The sequence below is a fragment of the Ipomoea nil genome, unplaced genomic scaffold (genome assembly GCF_001879475.1).
Source record: "Ipomoea nil cultivar Tokyo-kokei standard unplaced genomic scaffold, Asagao_1.1 scaffold2480, whole genome shotgun sequence".
NCBI lineage: Eukaryota > Viridiplantae > Streptophyta > Magnoliopsida > Solanales > Convolvulaceae > Ipomoea > Ipomoea nil.
The window spans coordinates 1,214,170-1,237,771 of NW_017618908.1; the positions used below are offsets into that span (position 1 = coordinate 1,214,170).

At 34.4% G+C, this 23,602-nt stretch overlaps 3 protein-coding genes across 7 annotated transcripts; 1 reads left to right on the top strand and 2 right to left on the bottom strand.

Annotated features, from left to right (window-relative positions):
* Positions 1-1,235: 1,235 nt before the first annotated feature.
* LOC109153151 (vacuolar protein sorting-associated protein 55 homolog) lies at positions 1,236-3,621 on the bottom strand. The gene is made up of 5 exons (XM_019300950.1): positions 3,459-3,621; positions 2,301-2,406; positions 2,166-2,205; positions 1,864-1,948; positions 1,236-1,553 (listed from the first exon to the last, which is right to left on the bottom strand). The coding sequence occupies exons 2-5, from the start codon at positions 2,376-2,378 to the stop codon at positions 1,361-1,363; spliced, it is 396 nt and encodes a 131-aa protein (XP_019156495.1). The 5' UTR covers positions 2,379-2,406; positions 3,459-3,621; the 3' UTR covers positions 1,236-1,360.
* A 13,682-nt stretch (positions 3,622-17,303) lies between these two features.
* LOC109153147 (two-component response regulator-like APRR2) lies at positions 17,304-22,224 on the top strand. 5 transcript variants are annotated; one of them, XM_019300947.1, is made up of 13 exons: positions 17,304-17,625; positions 18,365-18,566; positions 18,903-18,982; positions 19,318-19,384; positions 19,523-19,569; positions 19,904-19,981; positions 20,065-20,232; positions 20,437-20,601; positions 20,791-20,931; positions 21,018-21,290; positions 21,424-21,492; positions 21,570-21,656; positions 21,782-22,224. In XM_019300947.1, exons 2-13 carry the CDS (start codon positions 18,437-18,439, stop codon positions 21,944-21,946), a joined length of 1,470 nt encoding a protein of 489 aa, XP_019156492.1. In that variant the 5' UTR covers positions 17,304-17,625; positions 18,365-18,436; the 3' UTR covers positions 21,947-22,224. The 5 variants fall into 5 exon arrangements, with proteins under 5 accessions (XP_019156492.1, XP_019156488.1, XP_019156490.1 ...); XM_019300943.1 differs by having other exon boundaries at positions 17,305-17,625; positions 20,065-20,601; XM_019300945.1 differs by having other exon boundaries at positions 17,305-17,530; positions 20,065-20,601.
* An 80-nt stretch (positions 22,225-22,304) lies between these two features.
* Positions 22,305-22,936, bottom strand: LOC109153152 (small ubiquitin-related modifier 2-like). Its single transcript, XM_019300951.1, has one exon. The coding sequence runs from the start codon at positions 22,934-22,936 to the stop codon at positions 22,547-22,549; it is 390 nt and encodes a 129-aa protein (XP_019156496.1). The 3' UTR covers positions 22,305-22,546.
* Positions 22,937-23,602: the final 666 nt, after the last annotated feature.

Here is a 23,602-nt window from a genome sequence, read left to right on the forward strand (position 1 = left end):
TCACAAAGTCAACGTTCAAAATACACAATTTACATACTGAATGTTTATAATTTACATATTCAACGTTTACAATTTACATATTTAATGTTCACAAATTACATACTAAATGTTCACATTTTACCTTTTACAAAATCGTAAATATTCAATAGGTAAATTATATATTTTAGATCCGAACCCACCTTGAAAGATGGACCATGGTCCACAGAATGATTTGCCGCAAACATCCCAAACTTATTTGGATTAAGTCACCATTATTAACATTTGAGGAGAGTTTATTTGTTATTCTCGTTTTATAGCAACCAACATATTACAGGCTGTTTGGTTGAAGGGAATTTAAATCTCTTTTCACTTAATTCTCATCTAATTCTCATGCTCTCTATGGATTTTAATTCCTGGGATTTTAGGAAGAAAAAAAGATAGTGATGAATCAAAATCACCTCTTCCTTTTTTAACTTAAAATTAATGTCTAACAACAACGATCGACATTTTTAACTTTATACTAGTTATTCCCTTTCAATTCTCATGTATATCAAACATTGGAATTGAAATTCTCAGTAATTTTATTTCTATAAACCAAACACTGGAATTTAAATTCTCACTTTATTTCCACTAATTCATCTCCCATGAAATTGTAATTCCTTTCTCACGTAATTTTTCCTTTCCAACCAAACGCCCTGATAGAGTTATTGAGATTACTAATTAACTATTATGATTTGGGTCGTTTTTGTTTGTACCTAATACCGAGTAGATATTAAACATTTTTCACTTTTGAGCTAGTACGAAATGAGTATACAGATAAATTATTATTTTAGTACGTCTTATAATAATAAATCCCATATTATTAAAAGAGATAGGTTGAGTGTTTTTACTTTTTTTAGCCAAAAAAGTCATTATTATATGGACCATATTAAAAGAAATTCATTAATTGTCAATGTTCATGATCCTCGAAATATTCATACAATGAAAAAACAACATTTTTAGTCATCAAATTAGGATAAGATAGCTGATTCAGTCCCTCAATTATTAAGACAAGATATTTATGAAACACAATTGTATTTTGTCAAAATATCCTTATCATTTTAATCAAAAAATTATGAGTAACACAATTCTTATAGATACCATAGAAGTTATACTATTTTATATTTCACTTATTGAGAAAGAAGATGGTGTATTATTAAGGTAGAAAAACAAAGATCATTGAGAGAAGTGGAGTGAAGAAGAGAGCAAAAGAAATAGAAGACTGAAGAGGAACATGAATTGACAGAAAGAGAACTCTGTATTTTACAATATAATGCTTAAACAAACAAGAATGGAGGCACATGAACATCTTATACATGGAAAACAGGAGATTAATGGGGGATCAAAGTATATTGTAGCTACCATCGTCACCGGTTACAATGTAACAAACAATAGCTAGAACAAAAACGAAGAACGATGAGAGTTCCATCGCCATGGCTCCCCAACCGATCACACCACCGTGCTTTAAGATGACTGGGATTGCGATGCTGCCAACCGCTGAAGCTCCGGTCAAGAACTTAGTTGCTTCCACCCAGCTGTTAAACGGTTAAACCAACCGGGTTAGCAAACAGCAAGCATGTGCTCCATTTCAACTAAAAGCCTTGGATTGCACATTAATGGCTGTATGTGCAACACGTAGACCATAGTCGCTTATTCGAACCCATGACCTTTGACATGGCTCTGATACCAAATTGAAGCATGTGCACCATCTCAACTAAAAGCCTAAGCTTATAGTTGGATTGCACATTAATGACTATATGATCAACATTCATGAACAATCGTATTGGTGGAGCCGTGGAAGAGTGCAGCTATGCTATGTGGCTTGATTTATGCGAAGAGACTTACCCGTTTTCAGATGCAGAGTAGAGAGACGAAGCATCTGATCCCGCAAAGAAAACCAAAGGCATCGGAAGCATGACATACATTATTGCTGCACAAATGAACATTAGAATGTACACACACTTCATTACTGCAATGAAACGAACAGAAATGCGATTTATGCTGCTTCTCTGAACAAAAGATTCCCATTTATAGTTGCATTTATGATTTCCAGTCACAGAAACAAATGGAATGCTCTCTTGATACTCTAATAGCATCAAAAGGTATATTTTTAATTAACCTATTTTCTGGGTATGCGTTCAACCTACCTGTTAGCATTGGCCACCAGTTATTGAACAAAGCACAAGCCTAACACATAAGAAGAGGTAACTAAGAAAAATTACAGAAACAATGGCATATAGCATTTAATAATCTACAGAAAATTAGGCAAAGGCAGGAGTCACCAGTATTTGCAACGCGATCCCAACTGAGACTAAAGTTGCCAAGGCAACAAGCTTCCCACAACTACGCACATCCACCATGATGAACTCAGCTCATATAGGAGGAACACTAAAAAAAAAAATAATTAAATTGAGTTTTTTGTTACGTTCTTAATTTATGTATCTCCACAAAGAATTAGCCCTAAAAATGAGGGTTCATATGTTAATGGAGAGTAATAATCAAATGAGACCACATCATCCTGTGAGTCCCGTGAGACTCTTCGAAAATGCACATAGTTTACTACACGAATGCACACAGACTAGATTGTTGCAATTCGCCCCTCAGCAATGCACACAATCTACCCTGTGTGCATCCATGTAGTAGCTTGTGAGTGCATTTACTAAGGGTCTCACGAGAATAGGTTTATATATATATATATATATATATATATATATATATATATATATATATATATATATATATATATCATAACCATTAGCTACCAAACTCTTGGTCTTTTAGCATATTGCGGGATTAGTTGATTAGATGAAGTTCAGGGAGTTGCCTGACCTCTTTCGCAATCCCCATGTGCCTTTTTTAACTGCGAGGGCAACCCCATTCAAGTTGGTCAAGTTGTTTACATGGTAATCATAAGATTACAAGTTCGACTCTCTATAGAAGCGGCCTATTGACCTTCTTGTTTGAACCAATCAACCTTCTTGTTTGTTGGCTAAGGTCACAGGACGAGATTTACCCAAATGCACAGAAAATCCTTCAATTGCTACTTTCTTAACAGTATCACTGTAAGATTTAGAACCATTCCCCCTTGATTCATGTTACAAACATACCAATTACTATTGTGCACACAAACTAAATTCATCTGTTTACTAACAAACTTTCCATGAACCCTATGAACATGGAATTAACCTATCAAGATTGAAACTTTCCAACCACATTTGCTTAAACCTCAGACAAACTATCGACACACAATTGCAGAAACATTTTGCTTAATCAATTCATCAATCACCATAACCCCGAGCCTCACAGCAGCAAGATAGCCCATCACTCTCTAATTCAACCACAATTCATACAATTTCTTAACTGTCTTGTTCGACGTTTCATACATAACTTATCAAAAACAAAAACAGACAGAGATAAATAAAAAATCTTCGGGTACGAACCAGAATAAGGCGACTAAGGCTTCTGATTAACTTGTGTTTGCAGAGGATTGAAGCTGCTTCTCGGTTTTTTCGCAGGAAAAATGTAGAAAGAAGATGAATTTGGGTGTTCAGTGTTCATTTGCGGGCCGACAAGAAAGTCAAGTTGTTAACTAACTTCGACAACTACACAATTCCTCGCCAATCGTTATACCCTACACCACGGCGCACATAGCACTGTGCGCCGCGCGCCTCCCAAAACGACGTCATTTTGGGAGGCGCGGTAGGAAGTTACTAGGATTATGTGTATTTATTCACACAGTTATGTGTATTTGTTCATACAGTTATATGTATTGGTTCATACAATTATGTATATTTTTTATACAATTATGTAAATTCTTTTTATACAATTATGTACATTCGAATCAAAAAATTTTTGTGTTGATAGCGTAAATTGAACCGGGGGTTACGGTTACACTACGAATACGTATGTTTGTGAACGAGTAGAATGAAGCGCTCGACGGTCAGCCGGTCGGTCGGACTACCGGGCGACGACTGAACCGTCCGAGGCTAAGTAGTATTGCAACTAGTAAGTAATAGGTTACAAGCGGGTTGCTATTACAGGGTGAAGGGTACAAGTAGTAAGTAGTAGTTGTTATGATGAGATGAAGATGAGATGTGAGGAGGAGATCCTCCTATTTGTACTGTTTGAGTCGGTCTACGCATTTAATGCGCCTGCTGCAAGTGGATCGACGTGGCGTCTTCTCGTTGGCTCAGTCAGGCGGTCGCTTTGCAGCTATGCGTAGGTTGACTGATCGATGAGACGGAGCCGTCCTACCTGCAAGCTGTCCATCATCGCCCTGCAAGTGCAAGTTGCATCCCAAGACTTGTCGTGCAAGTTACGTTTTCGGCTCTGCAGGCTACGTCATCTTGCAGGCCGACCGGTCACCCTACGGTAGACCGGTCGGGTGACTTTCCGTCGGGGCGATTCCAAGAGTGATCCGAGAGCATATTCTCTTGTCATGAGGCCTATCGGTACGAACAGTGCGGTTTGACCACAAGTGATTTAGTCCTGTCGGGATTATTACCGTAACGAACCGGTCGGATGACTTCTTGACGGACTGGTCATACGGATTATTCTTCTGTACGTATTTACCCATCATGTGTATTATGTTAATAGTTGATGTGTATTATGTTAAAAGTTTATGTTTATTATGTATTATGTTAGATTATGTGTATTATCTTTTAAAAAGAGTATGTATATTTTGTTATATAATTATGTACATTCATGTATACAATTATGTGTATTCTAGTATAACATTATGTACATTCTTGAACAGCGGTTTTTTTTTTTTAAAGAAAAAACTACTGCCATTCACTGGGGCGGAAAATTTCAAAAAATAAAAAAATAAAAAAATAAAACGACGTCGTTTTGCATCTGGGCGCATATTGCAACGCGCGCCGTGGTGTAGGATATAAATTGCCATTCCTCGCTGCAATTTTAGTTTTGCTTATATGGGCCGGAGATGCTTGAAGCCCAGAGCCGATTTTGTACCCCATTGTTGATCCAAATCTTTTTTTTTTTCAAAGTTAATTTCATTCGTTATTGAAAGATAGTGAAATAGACCATTGAATTTTATAAAAGAAAACAATTAGACTTTTTAAAACTAAAAAAAATTCAATTAAGCACATTAATTTGTAATTATGATTATATGAACCCAATAACCAATTATTCAACTGGAATAATATGTCATTAACGTTTCGGTGATGAAACTGACAAACAACATAAGCCTACAACTGTCAACGGCGGTTATCATGTCACATAATCTTAAATTACCTATTGGTTATGGTAAATAGGGTTTATTTGACCAACTTAAATAAGTTAGAGTGTTTAATTGTAAATTTTTAAAGTTCAAGGATCTAATTGTTTTTTCGCATAAAATTTAAGGGCTTATTTGACTATTTTACCTTCTTTATCCTTACATTTAAGATGTAAATCATCAACTCAAATTCAAATCTATGTAAAGTCATGTTCAAGTTCAAAATAGTTATAGTGGTTTGAGTTTTATATATAAAGAGTGCTTTTTATGCTTGTTTTGTTCTTCTCACGCGTGTAAAGAGTCATCCGGCTATGTTAAAGAGTGTACTTATATTGAGCTTGTTTGGTTATCAGCGGTTAGCGGTCAGCGGTAGCGAGTTGTGTTAGCGGTTATCAGATAGCGGATTGTATTAGCAGGTTTGACCAGCAGATTGTATTAGCGGTTTATAAAAAAGTGTTTGGTAAAATTAGCTGTTTAGATTAGCGATTAACATGTAAAATGACCATAAGGGTATACATTATAATTTATAATTTATAATTCATAATAATAATAATAATAATAATAATAATAATAATAATAATAATAATTTAAAAAAAAAAACGAAAGAAAGAAGGGAGCAGCACAAGCTGCTCCCCTCTTGTATTCCCACTTTTCCCACCGTCCCACATCGGTGGGAAAAGTGGGACAAAGCTCCACAAATTTGTTGCCCATCCCAGATGGGCAACATTGAGGAGCCGTTTTGGCTCCTCAAATTAAGGAGCCATTTCGGCTCCTCATTAAGTTTTATGTTTAATTTTTTTTTTATATATAAATATAAACAGGGGCGTTTTGGGGAAAATTAAATTTTCCCCAAAACGCCAACTGCAAACGCTGCAAAGTGCAGCGTTTGCAAAAGCAGCGGTTTGCTAACCAAACGATTTTTTTTGGCGGTTTGACATGGTCAAACCGCCAAAAACGGCGGATCCGCCAAAAAATGGCGGATCCACCATTAACTAAACATGGCCATTGTAGGGAAAATGACACTTTTTCCCCTTAAGTTATATACTTATAGCACTTTTTCTCCCTGAATTATTTAAGTGGCTCTTTTTCCCGTTGAAATGTTAAATGGACATATTTACCCTTAAAATAAATATTTCATTTTTTTTATTCTCCAACAAATTATAATTTGGTTCAAACCAAACAAATACTATAGCAACCAAACCAAAATATTCCAATTACAATTTATAATCAAAACGCGATATTTAGAGTTTATTAAAATCGTGAACCGGAATGGCCGGTTCATGTTCCGAACTGAAAAAATAAAATACATTTATTGTTGAATTTAGACTATTTTAAAATAAAAAATAAAATTTTAAAATAAAGATGGTTCAAAATCGCGAACTGGATTCGAAACCGCCGGTTCACGGTTCATGATCCAGTTTTTTTCTATTCTTAAATTTAATAAATTGAAATCCAAATATTGGGTTCTAGATCTGAATCATAACTGAAAACTTTTAATTTGATTGCTATAGTGTCTGGTTCAGTTCGAACCGAATCGTGGTAATCGCTACATATACGCAATATTTTGTTGGAGAAGTAAAATAAATAAAATTTTTACTTTAAGGGTAAAAATGTTAATTTAATATATTAGGGGGAAAACCACCACTTTTAAAATAATTGAGGGGGCTAATGTGCTTACATAAATAATTAAGGGGGAAAAAGTGCTATAAGTATATAATTTAGAGGGAAAAAGTGCCATTTTCCCTATATTATATATAAAAAATAAATAACCCTTTCAAAAATAAATAAATAAATAAATAATAGAAAGTATGAAACTTAAAAAAAAAAACTCATAAATAAGCGTGTACTTATTTTAACTGAAAATTTAATTAAGATACAAATTTCTTACCATACATTGCAAAAATATAAATATAAAGAGAATCTAAGACAACTGGGAACATATTTTCTTTTTAAGTAATACTATACATACTCTCACTTTTCATTCTATTTTATACTCTTAATTGACATGACACGTTATGATTCCTCCAAAAAATAAAAATAAAAATAGACCACCCCTATAATATTGGTTTAGTAATTTTTTTAAAATTTAAATCTCACTTAAAAATTATTTCTAGTAACATGTAATGATTTGATTCATGAATATTCATTCCTAATTGAGAAATAAAAACATGTGACGAAAATTTTGTCCCTTCAAATACACTTATAATTTCCCTCTATTGTTAGTGCCATTGATGACACAATGCCATTTATGGTCAAACAAAATGTATGTCATGTAACAAATGCAACAAAATAAGGAATAGGGGATAATTTTTCATGGACCCCTCAAGTTTTAGATGGTAAAGCTTTAACACCCTTTATTTAAGAAGTTGCAATTTAGCCCTAGCTTTGAATTTTCACTTGTAGTATTTCACTTAAGTCCCTTTGTCAACATAAAAATTTTCTATGGGAGAGGATTATTGTTGAGATTATTGTCAATTATATTTATCATAGGTTAGGTTTCTTTGGTAGTTGGTACATTCGATAGATATGTGGATATAATGATATTTGAATTTAAACTTAGGCTTATTAGATTAAAAAAAAATATTTTTTTCTTAATATATCAAGAGAAGCAATACAAAATAAATAAATCTAACTCTCGAAGACCCCTAAATGGGTGCTCTAACAAATAAATTTTTCATTGTAGATGTTTAAGATTAATGTCAAATCAATTTAACCACAAATTAGTCTATCTATAGATCGATATGTCTAATCGAGTAAATTCATTGTCTATAAAACAAATTTCTTATAACATTGATCAGTAGACAATGGCATTATGCTATTCTTATGTGAATAGATACCTTTCTATCAAACTATATCATGAACCCACATCATGACTTAGTAGCAAATGTTTTACTGTACTGTAAATGTATGGGATTCAAATCAAATTATTGATGACTTGGGTTCAATTTGTAGAAGTCTAAGATAAAGCTAGTGAATAGTGATGATGTAAATTACTATTCCTTTGTAGGTATATAAAAAATCAATATTCTTTTATATCTTCCTTTGTTTTACATACAAAGAAAATTGATTCCCTAATTTCTTATAGAGAATTTTTTATTTGCAGGAAACTTGTAAGCGCTACCTAAATATGCATTTTGAGTTGAGTTCACCTTGTAACTTTAGTCGAAAAATGACCATAAAAAAATAAACTAGTCTAGGTTGTCTATAGCTGACGAAGTTAAACCGTGAAGACCAAAAAACAGCTCTTATAAAAAGTAAAACTTAAAATCTTGTGGTTATCCTTACCAAATCAATAGAGAATCTTGTATGTATGTTACTAGTGATGGTGTGAATTAGTATTCTTGTTTTTTTTGAATAAGGTGGATAAAGCTAGGCAAAGAAATTTAGTCTAGAGAAGGAACCTAGAACCAATCCCATGAAGAAAGCTGGTGGATTTATGTAGAAACTTAGACAGCAGACAATTGTTAAACTTAAACAATGTCAAAAACTGTGTGCTTGTAATCTTAAAAACTGTGTGCACAATGCAATGTCCCAACTAAAAGGATGATGATTGATTATCACCCATCTCATTGACCTTAAGTCTCTATGTACTCTGTACCCTTTTAAGGCTTTGTGGTTACAAACCTTCATGCTGGTGTCCTTCATTCAAAAGGGTCCATCCTTTATGCTCAAAGTGTGGGTGGGACAAACAGACAACCTACCCACCACATCAGTTTCATCCGTATAGGACACCGCACAAACATTTGTCCTTTTTTTTTTTGACTGACGGACCAGAAAAATCTGTAGTCACTATTTAAGGGTATGTGTATATTCGGTAAATCACGGGATCTTAAATAGTAAAGATTACAAGAAGGTAATTAAACTAGCCTAGATTGTCCATAGCTAACCAGCTCGATCATGATAGGAGTCGAATTTGTAACATTGTGACTACTTAGTCAACACTTGATCAATTCAGATCGTACGTACTACGATCGCATCTGCAAAGTTTGATTTTTTACTTTCAAGAAATTAAAGATCTAACTCGAACCTCTTTAACATGGATGCATATAGACAAGAAAATCTGAATTTGGTGATGCATATCTCCACATAATAACTTAGGAATACATATATTTACAGCAGGTAGGCAAGTAAATTTTTCCAAGAAATCCATTATTGTAGACTTGTTACCTACTAACCTTAAGGTCACATGATGACATCATTTCTTTATATTTAACCATAGTCGATGGTAAATAGGGTTGTCAACTTATACTATATGCTTGAGAGAATGGTATGGTGAGATACAACAAGTTATTGTGGTGATAGTGAAATAATTACAATGGTCTAATTAATATTCTTATAGGATCTGATCTTTAATTACTATTGTAGTTAACATTTATGTGGTTTATCCAAATGATCATCTCGAGAGCATTTGGAGTGGTACCATGGAAGTGTCCCGTCCCCATCGGGGATGGGAACGAGGACGGGGAAAAATTTTGGGGATCGGGGACGGAGACGGGAAATTTTTGAAATTCCCCGGCGGGAGCGGGGATACCCCTCCCCGCCCCGCCCCGTCCCCGATTATATATAAAAATTAAAATTTTAATTTTTAAAATTACAAATTACAATAAGTTAAAATTTTAACAAGGAGTTACCGGGGATGGGGTCGGGGTTTCGGGGACGGGGACGGGGAGTATACTCTCCGCCCCGTCCCGTTGCCATCCCTACGTCTCAAAAATTTCAACCCTTCTCTCAAATGCACTCAATCTTGTCAAGTTGAAGCGGGAGGTTCTTAGGATGAGAGATTTTGCTAACGTGGATAAATACAATTGAAACTATTGATTTATGGACAAATAATTAATTAATGTAAGGATCTCATCAGAGATTTTGCAGCATCAGAATTTTGACATTTTATGCAGTTCATGTAGTGATGCTGGCAATGTACTTGGGGCATGAAAGATTTGGCTGTCTTCAAGTCTTTTCCTCAAATTATTCATTTACAACTAGATAGTTCTATATATATTCAAATAAACACTACATTTCTTTGTAAGAACTAAGTACCCTTATTCGATCCATTTTAATTAGATTATGAATTAAACTTTTGGTTAAAAATCTTGTGTTCAAGCGACATAATTATAGCTCTCTTAAATGGGTGGTCACAAGTTTATCCTCGATCAATATAATAGTACTAAAAAAATGAATCAAACTTTTGATTACATTATATTTTAAGAACATTTTAAATTAAATTAACTTTAATTTTAAGAAATTCAAAAGCATATATAATATATTAAGTATTACACATTTTGTTTGAGCATAATTTTATTGGGATCATAAAGTTAAACATTGAGAATTTAAGTTGTCAATATCATTGTAACCAAAAAAAAAAAAAAAAGTAAAATGAAATAAAATTATTTTTACCAAATTTGATTAGACCCAAATGCTTATTGTGTCCTACCTTCCCTTTAATTTCTTCGTTTTATCCAACCAATCATGTTACCTTTTGTGTTTGATACTTTAGAGTATTTGGTAAACAAACTGTTAATGTAATTGTAAGGTAAATGTTTGACTATGGTAAATGTTATATCATGTTACAGTAATATTAGAGTAGTATTAACATTTATTTTGTTCGACTTATTAGAGAAACTTACAGTTACTTCTTGACATTGTGTAATAGTTCAAAATCCACATAAAAAATAAATTAAAATTATGTGCGACGTGATCGACTCAAAGAAGTTGATGAGAAGAATAGAACTATTTTTACATAAAAATGCTTACTATTTTTGTCGATAAATTAAACAAAATTAGGCTCCCATTAATTTATTTTTAATTACTAATAAATGGAGTGTTTATATTTGCAACATAATTCAGACACAATGTCACGTCTACGTCACTCAATTAGTTCCATTATCATATCAAGAATTCAAGACAATGACTATTTACTTATTTAGTCCATTGCATGATTTAATTTGCATCAACATTCATCAATGAATACCTAATTATATTATATTCATTTCAACACATTTTGATTTAACATCTCGACCATTCATAAATAGAAGAGACATTTAAATTAAGATCTAAGTTTATTTCATTCGTAATTAACTTTTATGGTGGAATTGAAAAAAATTAAAGATATTATCTTAAGTATCGTATAGTATTAAAAGTCGATAGATTGAGTCCAAAGTCAAGGCTAGCTACTTGGCCTTTATTAAGGTCAGAAAGAGAGGCGAGTTGAGAAGAGTCCGCACAGTATGAATCGTCTAGAGTGGGTTGCTAAACTAGTATCCTGTCAATCGTATTTTAAAATTTTTAATATACCAAAACAAAAGCAAACAAACCACATAAAAGCGTGATTAAGTCACACATACACAATCAATTGTCAAAGGTGGAAAGATTAATATCATTAGACAAGTCCTCCGATCTTAAATATGAAGACCCAAATGCATACTACTAAAAATGGTAATTGGGATGACCATCAAGGCATCACCAATAGGAGACTTTGAAGGTTTTTTACACGGTTTTTAAAGCAAAGCCATCCAAAGTGGAGGTGAGCGATTGATGAAAAAAAAAAAAAAAAACTCCTGCAAGCCATGGGGATTTTACATAGAAGTGGATCCCATTGCTTTTTCAAAAATGTCTCCTATGCACGCATGAAGAGCAAACCATGCACCCAGCGCCCCAGCTGGCACGTGTACGCGTGAAGAGCAAACCATGCGCCCAGCTAGCGCGTGTATGCACGCGCTAGCTGGGCGCGTTAACACTCTTCACATGTTTTTTTTCCTTTTTGTTTTCTTTTAAAATTTCAGTATTGTTTTTATTTTTTTTCTTCTTCTTCTCATTTTCTCTTTCCTAATCACATATACCAAAACTTTTCAAAAATCACATCATTATTGAGGATGTCCTCACACTACATGGTAATTAACAGACGTTTTTTTTTTTTTTTTTTTTTTTTTTTTTTTTTTTTTTTAAATTTCATCATAGAATAAAAGACGAAAAGTAATACCTAATCACAATAATTATAAAAATTAAAACTATGGGGCATAGTCTAGTCAAGAATTATAAAAATGGAAAAAACGTATACAAGCATATAATTGCAAGAAGTAAACCATGTCCATGTATATATATCTATAATATAATGAAAACGGAATTGAAAATATAGAATGATAGATAGACAAGTAGTCGTAGACATGAATCATTGGAGTTATCGTTGAAGATTTGCCTCCCAAACGACTTGTCACTTGTCAGCATACAATCCATTAAACATGAAAATAGTAAGAATTATATATTAGTTCTGATTCTTTCAAAAAAAAAAAAAATATTAGTTCTGATTTATTTTTAAAATATTATTACACATACTTTTTTATTCAATAACGTAACTAGGACTTTATCTTTTGGAGGATTCTTCAGACAATATTAAGTCTATTTTGGTGGTTGATTGTATGGGTGTAAATGAATCAACTTGTTCGATCGTGTGCTATTCGTTATTCATTCAATTAAACTTGAATTGATTTCAGTTAAATTCCAACTCAAGACAACTTGTTAACTAATTAAGTTGGATTTAATTTTTTATTTATTTTTTATTCGTGACTTGTGAAGTTACTTGTGAGATTCAAACTGAACTCATACTCTATTCGCAGCACACATACAAACTTGAGCATGCCTAGATTCAAATTCAGCTCGCCTCACATGCATCCCTAGCTAACTAAGTAACGTGACTGATACTTTTATTTTATTTATTACCGAGTACTTCTCAATAAGTTAATTAATCATTAATTTATAAAAATAATTTTTTTTTACCTAATTAATATAGATCACGTAATAAAGTATATGAATCAAATAACATTATATATATATATATATATATATATATATATATATAAAAGGTTTGTAGCTTGGGATCAGAATTAGAACACGTATAGATATCATGGACCGACCAATAAATCATGCTAAACCCAAAATGGTTTTGCACTACCAACTTTTGCCTGTTGAAATTTGTCGTCAGCGTGTCAGTGTAGTATTTTTGTAACTCCGTGAATTGAATGACTTTGTTCCGTAATCCTTTCTAAACCAAAAATAAAATATAATGCTTCCTATCTTATTATTAAGTGAAATAAATCTAATCATGCCCCAAAAAGATTTATTAAGTGTATGAAACATAATTTTCATATTTATTACGTTACAAAAGCACTAGGGGCAAGCTAGTGTGTGAGAGCTCCTAGCAGGTGTGTTTAATGTTTTTTTTTTCTTTTCTCAAATTTCTTTTTTCTTTTTCTCTCTATTTTTATTTTCCCTCGTGACACAAATTTTGGAATTTTGGATTGTTGGGTTGCTATTATTCAAAAACAATTTTGGGTTAATATAACAATATTTTTTTCCAGGTTTTTTCAAAAAGTAAGAAAAAACACACCTAGTGCATACAACGCATACCGATTGAAGAATTTTGGTTAACGGTTAATTCAGTTAAAAAATATTGGTTAATCGAAATTATATATATATATATATATATATATATATATTCTTTGGTTAACTATTATTTATACTTACACTTTTTAAAATTTGTGCTTTTATATTTATAGTGTTGTTATTGTATTGTTTTTGTATATTTTTGTTTTAGATTTATTATTATAGGTATTGATCTTTTTTGAAAGTATTATAGGTATTGATCTAATTGGCAATAATAGGTATAGTAATTGGTAATGATCATTTTTATTTATAATTTCAAGGATTTAAAAATTTAGCTAAAAAAAACTTCAATTAAAATTAATTCAGTAATAAAACCTGGTTTCGATTAATTAACGATTAAATCTTTAAAAATTTTAGTTAATTCAGTTCGGTTAACTGAATTCACACCTCTAACAAAGTAACAAGCATATGCACTGCATGATTATCAAAAGCGTTAGGGGGTCAAATAACTTAACAAAAACTCAAAAGCAAATCTCAAACAAATAATTTTGCTCTAACATAAATATCAAAGCGATAAAAATGAATAATTCAATCGATTTCTCGTGAATGGTGAAGAAGCTAAGGCCCTCGTGAGCCTACTACCTCTTCGTCCTCTTTGCTAACCTTATCCTATTTTCTTTTGGGTGAGACTGACTTCTCATTTTTTTCATTTAATACATACTGATACCGTACGTACTTCACCACCACCATGCATGCATGCATGCATGAGTTATTATTAGAACAATACGACGAGCGGGCAGAGGGAGTCTCGTGTTAACTTTGATAACAACAGTTTCAACTCCGACCATTCATACTTTTGATGAATTTAATGTACAATATTTCGTTGATATATAACCCTGCAAAGCTTGGAAAAATGTGTGGTTGATACTGTCGATCATCCATCGATATAATTAACTTATTTTGTGTGACGAGATTTTACATCTATCTTGTGTAATTTATAATGTTTCGATCTCTTTATCTCTCTCTCTCTCTCTCTCTCTCTATATATATATATATATATATATATATATATATATATATATATATTGCAAGGTTTTTGAGAAATGTAATTGGTTGATATTGTCGGTGTAATTAATTAACTTATTTTGTGAGTTGAGATTCAATGTGTAGTGTAGTTTATAATGTATAATTATTTTCTGATGAGTTGAGGAGTGAGGACTGACCAGGTCTCGACTCATGTGCTTAAAAAAAAAAATAGTGATTGAGTTATATATATGTCAAATGTATTCACCAATTTTCTATGGTCAATACATAATACATAGGCCCTGTTTGGTAAAATAGCTGTTAGCTGATTGTGTTAATTAGAGAGCATAAATAGTTGATAACATTAGCTGATTGTAAAAAAAGTGTTTGATAAATTAACTGTTAGCTGATAGCTGTTTAGTATAATTTCTTTTCTCAAAAAGCTAATTGAAAAAGTTGCTTGGAGTAACTTTTTGAATTTTAGCCTTTTGAAGTTGTAAAACGCTAATTAACCAAACATTTATATTGATATTTTAACTAAATCAAACAATTAACAGTGGTTAAATAAGTCAAAATTGACCTATAGACTAATTTTTTACCAAACAGGGCCATAATAAATTAAAAACAAAAATCTAGCAAGGGCCGCCACATTTTCTTCTTCTCCTTCTAAATATTCCTCCGATCCTAACCATCTCCTCTTTTTTTTTTTTTTTTTTTTTTTTTCATAGTCTTTCTTCAATATATAAGAGTAGGCATTTTTTAAGGTTTCAAAATGTTACGACCATTTTTAATAGGTGATCGAAATTTTGAATCACTTTTGATAGGTGGTAAAAGTTTTGACCATTCAAATATGGTAAAAACTGTTTAAAATATCTCTACAATTATAAATTATTATTAATAATATCCCATATAGTAATGCATGATATATATTGATTTATAATAATAATAATAATAAGTCTGCAATCTATCTGAAGATAGATGATGACTGAAGTGAAACCTATCTTTTAACCCTAACAGGGCGTTTGATTAGAGGGATTTTAAATTCCTTTCTCACTTAATTCCCACCTAATTCCAAAGGCCATTAAATACCGTAGTTTGGTTGGAGGAAATTGCAATTCCATAGAATTGCAACTCTCCCATTTTCATGGAATTAAAATCCCATGTCCCTCTTGGGATTTTAATTCCTGGGAAAAAAAGATAATGATGAGTCAAAATTACCTCTTTCTTTTAACCTAAAATTAATGTCTAACAACAATAATGAACATTTTTGACTTTATACTACTTATTCCCTTTCAATTCCCATGTATACCAAACATTGGAATTGAAATTTCCAGTAATTCTATTCCTGTCAACCAAACACTGGAATTTAAATTCCCACTTTAATCCCAGTAATTCAACTCCCATGGAATTACAATTCATTTCCCACATAATTCATCCCCTCCAACCAAACGCCCTGTAAATGGTAAAAGACTAAGGAGGTAAATTAGCTCATATTATTTATATAGCTGATAGTCTCAAACTAAAAAGGTCAATAAGTAATTTTTAAATGAGTAAATACCCAAAATGGTCCCTCGACTATAGCTAAATTCACAAATTGGTCATTGACTTTCAATTTTAACCAATTAAGTCCTTAACTTTGTAATTTTAACACAATTTGGTCCTCTGTCTATTTGACCGTTTGTTGACTGTGATTTTTGAGAATATATATGTAATTTCATGGTCCATCGTCAGTTTTTTAAGGTTCTGGTTGCATTTTCAGACCGCATTGTTACATTTGAATCCACTGCCGAACGCAATCTACCAAATCCGGTTGTCTTTCTTCATCCTCCCTTTGGATTCAATGTAGTTGAGTTCGTACCAGAGCGAAGAAGACGACGTGCTTCCGAACAAGTGCAACGTCATCCTGGAGGTCTCCACGTGCTCCGACGAGAGCTGAAGGTTCTTCTGGAGATCGTCGATCACGGTCAACAAACGGTCAAATAGATGGAGGACCAAATCGTGTCAAAATTACAAAATTAAGGACTTAATTGGTTGAAATTGAAAGTCGATGACTAATTTGTAAATTTGACTATAGTCGAGGGACCATTTTGAGTATTTGCTCTTTTTAAATGGAGTTAAACTTAGACAAAACTTTTTATTACTTTTTGTCAGTGAGTGGGGAGAGGGAGGAGAGGAAAAAAAAAAGATAAATGATAAGGAAAAACAAAAAGAAAGAAAAACAATGGTGTCAAGTAAAATAAGTAAAAAAAAAAAAAAAGTAAATTTACGCGGCGCTAGTTGGGTACTCATAATGTGCTAAACATGCACCAGGAGTCTGTACAGTAACTCAAATGTTGTACGGATCTATCCATTTTGAACATAATTTCAACACTACTATCGTCAAGATTTGAACTTTAATCTTTTTTATAGATACTGCATACTAAATCAGTAGTTAACGAAGCGTGTGCGAGTCCGGTATACTATACTTGATAATAGGGAATTAGGGAGTATGATGGGGGCTTTAGAACTTTTCTTAAGTTAAAAGAGATTAGCTAGCTAGGGAAGTGGGAGTGATTAATTAATGTTTGACCGGTGGGAGATTAATGTCGGAAGGCGTTGCATGGTATATTAGATAGAATTCAAAATAGTCACAGGCGGATGTGGAAAGCACACTTCCCACTTCCCATTCCAATGCCCGCTTCCTACCTCTCCCTCCCCACCCGCCCAAAGGGGCCACTCTCCTTCTCTGTTTTTTCTGTCTCTCTCTCTCTCTCTCTCTCTCTCTCTCTCTCTCTCTCTCTCTCTCTCTTTCTTGTTCTCTGTTTGGGAATCTGTTTCTCTGCAGCTACATACAAACTAAGCATTAAGCAACACCCCTTCCTAAGAGCATAGGGAAAGGTTCAAGAAAACAGTGGGCAAACACTCCCTCCCTCTTTGCTCATGCATTATTTCTTCACCTATTAACTCCTTCATTCATTTGCCTTGCTTAAATTGTAAGTCCAAGTTCTGGGCTTTCTTCTTCTTGCTGTTCTTTATTGCAGTGTATGTATGTATGTATGCATCCTCCTCAAAAAGCTTCTGCCTTTGCTCTCCCCATCCTTTTCTTGATTCACTTTCATGCATTTCATTATATTCCCAGATGGTCTTGGGGTTTTTTGTAGTAGTATGTTCATTTGTATTTACATCTCTTTTGTCTCTTTCTTTCTCCCCCATTTTCTTGTCTTTTTCTAGCATTTGAAGATCTCAAATTGGTCTTTTTTTTGGTGGGTTTGTTTGTTTGTGGATGGTTTGAATCATAGTCTGACCAAAATTCCCTCTCCCTTTTGGGAAAATTGGATCTTCAACAAGGATTATACTCCAAAGTTTGGATTTTTATTAGTGTTCTGGAAATGGGAAACTTTGATCATCTGCTACCATGCACCTTTATCACTTGTCTGAGAAATGTTTACACTATTAAACTTGGGAGCTAACCTGTGATTTAGCTTTGGTGTTGCATAAAAAAAAATGAGACTATGCATATATTGGTAATCTGTGTTGAAAGTTTTTGCCTTTTATGAGTTTCTTCAGGGAATGATTCACTTGTTCTTGTGCCATGGATTTTGTTATTGATTATTATTGTGTTGAAAAATTACAAATTTTTATCAGAATATAACATCCATATATCTTTGTGTGGATTATACACTAAGAGATCTATGAAGTGTGCTTATTAAAAAGATCCAATTGTTTTTGCAGACTGATTGGATGTGAAGTGGCCATTATATTTTTCACTCTCAATGGCTGCCTGAAAAGAATGCCGGTTTAGCAATGCTTTGCACTGCAAATGATTTATTGGGTTGGAAGGATTTTCCCAAGGGGCTTAGTGTTCTCCTCCTTGATGAGGACAGCAATTCTGCTGCTAAGATGAAAACGAAACTCGAGGAAATGGACTATATAGGTAAAATAGCATAATTTCCGATTTTCCTAATCTAGAGATACTTAGGGCCCGTTTACTAACTGAAAACATTATTTTCAGTTGTCAAAATGGAAAACTGTGCTAGTAAACATGTTTTCTGTTTTCTGTTCTCCAAAATTTCCAGTTAGTAAACGAACCCTTAACCTTTCTGTCCCGGATTCGTTAACTTTTGTAGTTTCCATAATGTTGCTACTATTAGCCTTAATCTGGATAGTAAAGATAGTCCGAGTTTACGTTCTGTTATTCAAGAATCGAGATTTATTCAAAAGACGTTACATGTTTATGAAGTAATAAGTGAACTATAACTCTGTTATGCAGTTTCAACGTTCCAAAACGAGAACGAAGCTCTGTTAGCAATCGCAAGCAAATCGGTGGAATTTCACGTTGCTATTGTGGAGGTACTAATTTTTTACTCACTCCAACGTTTTGTATAATTGCAAAATCAAAACCCGTGTGATTTTGATATTCACTTTCGAAAAGGTTTTGACGAATAGTGGAACTAAAATTATTGTGCTCGAGACCTGTATCTTTTGCCACTCTCGATTTGGAAGTGACTTCTAAAAATGTAATGAGTACTGCTTTTACTTTTTGGCTGTCTTTTGCCTCTGAAATGCTGCCATGTCGAACCCCACTTATCAATTCAACTTTAGGGTTTTAACTTGTGGATAAAATTTTGAAAAGCGGGACTTGTGTAAATTGCTGTCTTTTTACCTGAAACTGTTGATTTTTGCAGGTTAATATTAGCAACAGCAATGAGGTATTTAAATTTCTGGAAATCGTTAAAGATTTGCCCACAATACGTAAGTCATTGACATGATTGTATATAATGCTACTGCAAATTCTGTTGTGCTTCTAATTGTATTAACCAAATAAATTCTTCGGGGGGCTATCTTGATCTCTTAATTGTTCTAACATCATGTTTCGTGTTCTTATTGTAGTGGTGTCGAATGTCTACTGCCTTAACACCATGATGAAGTGCATAGCGGTGAGAGATTATTTGCTCAAATTCATTGTTTGATCATTTTTCGTTTTTACGTTCAAGAGGAGAAACATTGAGCAATAGTCATTGCAAAAAGTTTAACAATATTCGAGATCATTTGAAGCATGTGTGCTCCATCTCAACTAAAAGCTTAAGCTGATAGTTGGATTGCAACCCCTCACGTGTGGGGGCTGATTACTTTTGATGGCTCCAAGCAACACATGAACCAAATTGAAGCATGTGCTCCATCTTAACTAAAAGTTTAAGCTGATAGTTGGATTGCACATTTATGTTTATATACTATAGTCAGACTAATGAGTATCTCTTAATTATTTTGCAGCTCGGTGCGGTTGAGTTTCTTCAGAAACCGCTATCAGATGACAAACTACGAAATATTTGGCAGCATGTTGTTCACAAGGTTTGTTCGTTTTGAACGCCTAATGTTTTCGATTTGTTGCCTCGTTTTATGGAAAGCGTGCCCTGAGCTTATTGTCTAAACAGGCATTCAATGCAGGAGGAAAGGATGTCGAATCGCTTAAACCCGTCAAAGAATCTTTAGTTTCAATGTTGCAGCTACGATCAACGAAGAACGAAGAAGCAAATACAGTGAACTCCGACGAAACTGAACAATCAACGTCGGTCCAGGAAAACAACCGGGACACGTTATCAGTATGTGATAAATACCCGGCTCCTTCGACTCCACAACTGAAACAATGTGGGAGGTCGCTTGACGATGGTGAATGTCACGATCAAACTAACCTCTCAATGGAACAGGATAGTGTGGAGCACGATGGAGAATCTAAATCTGTCGAAACTACTTATTGCAATTCTGTTTCTGAAACTATTCCCGCGATTAATCCACCCGTTATCAAGCAGGAACGAGAATCGAGCCCTGAACAGGCGGGGAAGAACGGTAATTCTACTTGTTCGGAGAGTAAGGATGTTCGTGCCAACGCCAACAGTGAGTGCCGTGATCCTAAAAAACCGTCCGGTGTCAATAGTTCAACCGGGACAAAAGCTAATAAAAAGAAAGTAAAGGTAAGATGCTTATCAATTTGTACATCAAGTAAGTGGCAGTAATACTCTGCACTCTTCAGTCACACATTGATAAAATAAGAAAGAATATATGGGTTCATAAAGCTATGGGTTAGACTAGCTAATTAGTTGGATTCAATCTTTTAGTGTGGTTTGGCCCATGTGCATTATATCTGGTGTTTGGTTGGTCAGGTAGACTGGACACCGGAACTACACAAGAAGTTTGTACAAGCGGTGGAACAACTTGGTCTCGATCAAGCCATTCCTTCACGAATTCTCGAAATGATGAAAGTTGAAGGTTTGACGAGGCACAACATAGCCAGCCATCTTCAGGTATTTCGACATCTATACTTATATTACATGCTCAAAACTCTTTGTTCTTGGAGTAAAAATATTCTTCTCGGGGGTTTTCGAAACAGAAGTACAGAATGCACCGCAGGCAAATATTACCAAAAGAAGACGAATGGAGATGGCCTTTATCGAGAGATTCAACACAAAGGAGTTGTTATCCACGTAAACCCGTAATGGCCATCCCACAGTATCATTCTGCACCCCCCGTCGTCCCAGCTGGTCAGTTCTATTCCGCCTGGGCGCATCCAGGCAGCTATCCCGGGGCCCATGTGTGGGGCTCACCTTACCACTATCCCGGATGGCAGCCTACAGACGATTGGAACTGGAAGTCCAACACAGGGGTAAGGTTAATCTTCCTCGAGAGTTGCATCTATCAGTTCATATTAACCTTAAATTATTGTCGTGATAGTTAAATATGCATGGCTCGAGACACATATTTACAACATTAACTGAAAAACAATTGTGTTTTTTAAGGTTTATGCCCAAGCATGGGGCTGCCCCGTTATGCCACCACCTCAGGGATCATATCCAACATATCCTCAGGTACACTTTACACAATAAAACCGATTGATTTGGATGATTTTTTTTTTATTTTTTTATTATTATAACACATTCGTTAGATATTGCAGAACACCTCAGGGCATCACAGAAGTGGTGGAGTGCAAGATAGATACAACATGCTAGAAAAAACATATGATTTTCAGCCAGTAAGTTTTTGGCATTCGATATTTCTTGTGTCATTTAAATTAGACGAGACTCAAATTGCAGAATCCCGATTACACTTTTTGTGCGGACCAAATGGTTATTAGATTATTTCGTTTTGTTTTTGCAGGCAGAAGAGTTGATTGACAAAGTTGTGAAGGAGGCGATAAACAATCCATGGCTGCCCCTTCCTTTGGGGCTAAAGCCTCCCTCCACTGACAGTGTCCTCAATGAGCTTTCTAAACAAGGCATCTCCACTATCCCTCCACAAACCAACGGCTCAGATTTGCGCTGACATGGCTACAAATTAAACTCCTGTGCCAAAAATGCAAACTTGGGCATGCAGCATGCTCCAAACCCAGAATCAAGAACTGGCCTGGATCCAAATCTGATGATCAGAGAGGAATTGGAAGATCCACCATTCAAAATTCTTGTAAATAAACCATCTTTTCGAGCCCCCTTTTAGCCCAATTGGAATGAAGATGTAATAATGCTTTGGTTGATCTTTGGGCAGATCTGGGGATGACATTCATCAATAAATAAATAAATAAATAATTTCTGATCTGATCTCAAGCAATATATGTTTTGAGTTTTAGTTTTGTGGATTGAGAAACATATATACATTGGAAAACCTTATTTTATATAGGATTTAACAGCACTCCATAATTAGGTACAGTAATGCTAGATTTTTCTTATTCTAAGCAGAATGTTACAATAAGCCAGTCTTATGACCCTAATCGATCAAATTTTTTTAACTACCCCTCCCTCACCGAAAACCCTAAATTTTCAACCACCGGACCTAGGGTTTTCGGTGGGGAATGACCTCGCTCTCTGGTGTCCGGCCTACTAGAAACCCTAGTATAGGCGGTTTCCAACCCGGCCACCACCAGAAACCCTAGGCCGGTTTCCAGTGAGAAATGAGTATTCGGGTACCACCAAACATTTCTTGGAAGGCATCAATGACATCCTCTTCTTCCATTCCTAGTTCATCTGGGGTATCACAAGCCTGGACTCGTTTGCCGTCGAAGAAGAAACGAGTGGCCTCGAATTCTTTGTCTTCCAGTTTGCAGTACCCAACCAAGACAGTCTGCAATGCTTCATTTCTCCTGATTGTGAAGTAGTGATCACGCTGGTTTTGCATCTGAACCTTCAGTTCTATATAGCTGCCATTTTCTGTTTTTACAGTCCCCACCATTTCTGTGATCTCCTCAGTGTAAATTAAAAATGGATCGATCGATCTTTTGCTCTTACTTGAAGTTAGTTGGAGATGAGATCTTACTGCCATACTTATATAGGAGTGTATGTAGTGAAGGCTGTGGTACGGTTCTAGCTTTCCATATTCCAGTTTTGAGTGTAGTGATTAGTGAAGTGGTTTTTCATATTCCTACTTTCTGATCATTACTTCAAAATTTTAGAATTCCAAGCTTCATTGTCCCAAAATGTTGAATCACCAACCCTAAGGCCCCCACACTCCGACTTCCGAGCTTCATTGTCCCAAAATGTTAAATCCCCAACCCTAAGGCTTCCACACTCCGCCCCGACCAAGCATGTAAATCGGGCCAAATGTCGGTGCGCACTGACCGACGACATACTCCCGTGTAATAATTATAATTTGTAACTTCACAAAGTGCAAATCACACATGAGAGGGAATTGAAATCGAATTTGATCGAGAGGCTGTACTGTTGACAATAAAATCTAAATCGAAATCGAATTTGATTGAGAGGATGTACTGTTGACAATAAAATCTAATGAAACACAGAGAGTCAATAGCACCTCCAGACTCGATCTCACAACCTCCCAGTACGGGAGTTCAACTTGATACCATTGGATCACAAGTTTTCTATAAATTTCAAGTTTCCTATAACTTTCTTACTGTTAAATAATTTAAAATGTGTCTGCACAAGTAGATAACTCAATCTGAAGGGTTTCTTATGGGCAACCAGCACCAAC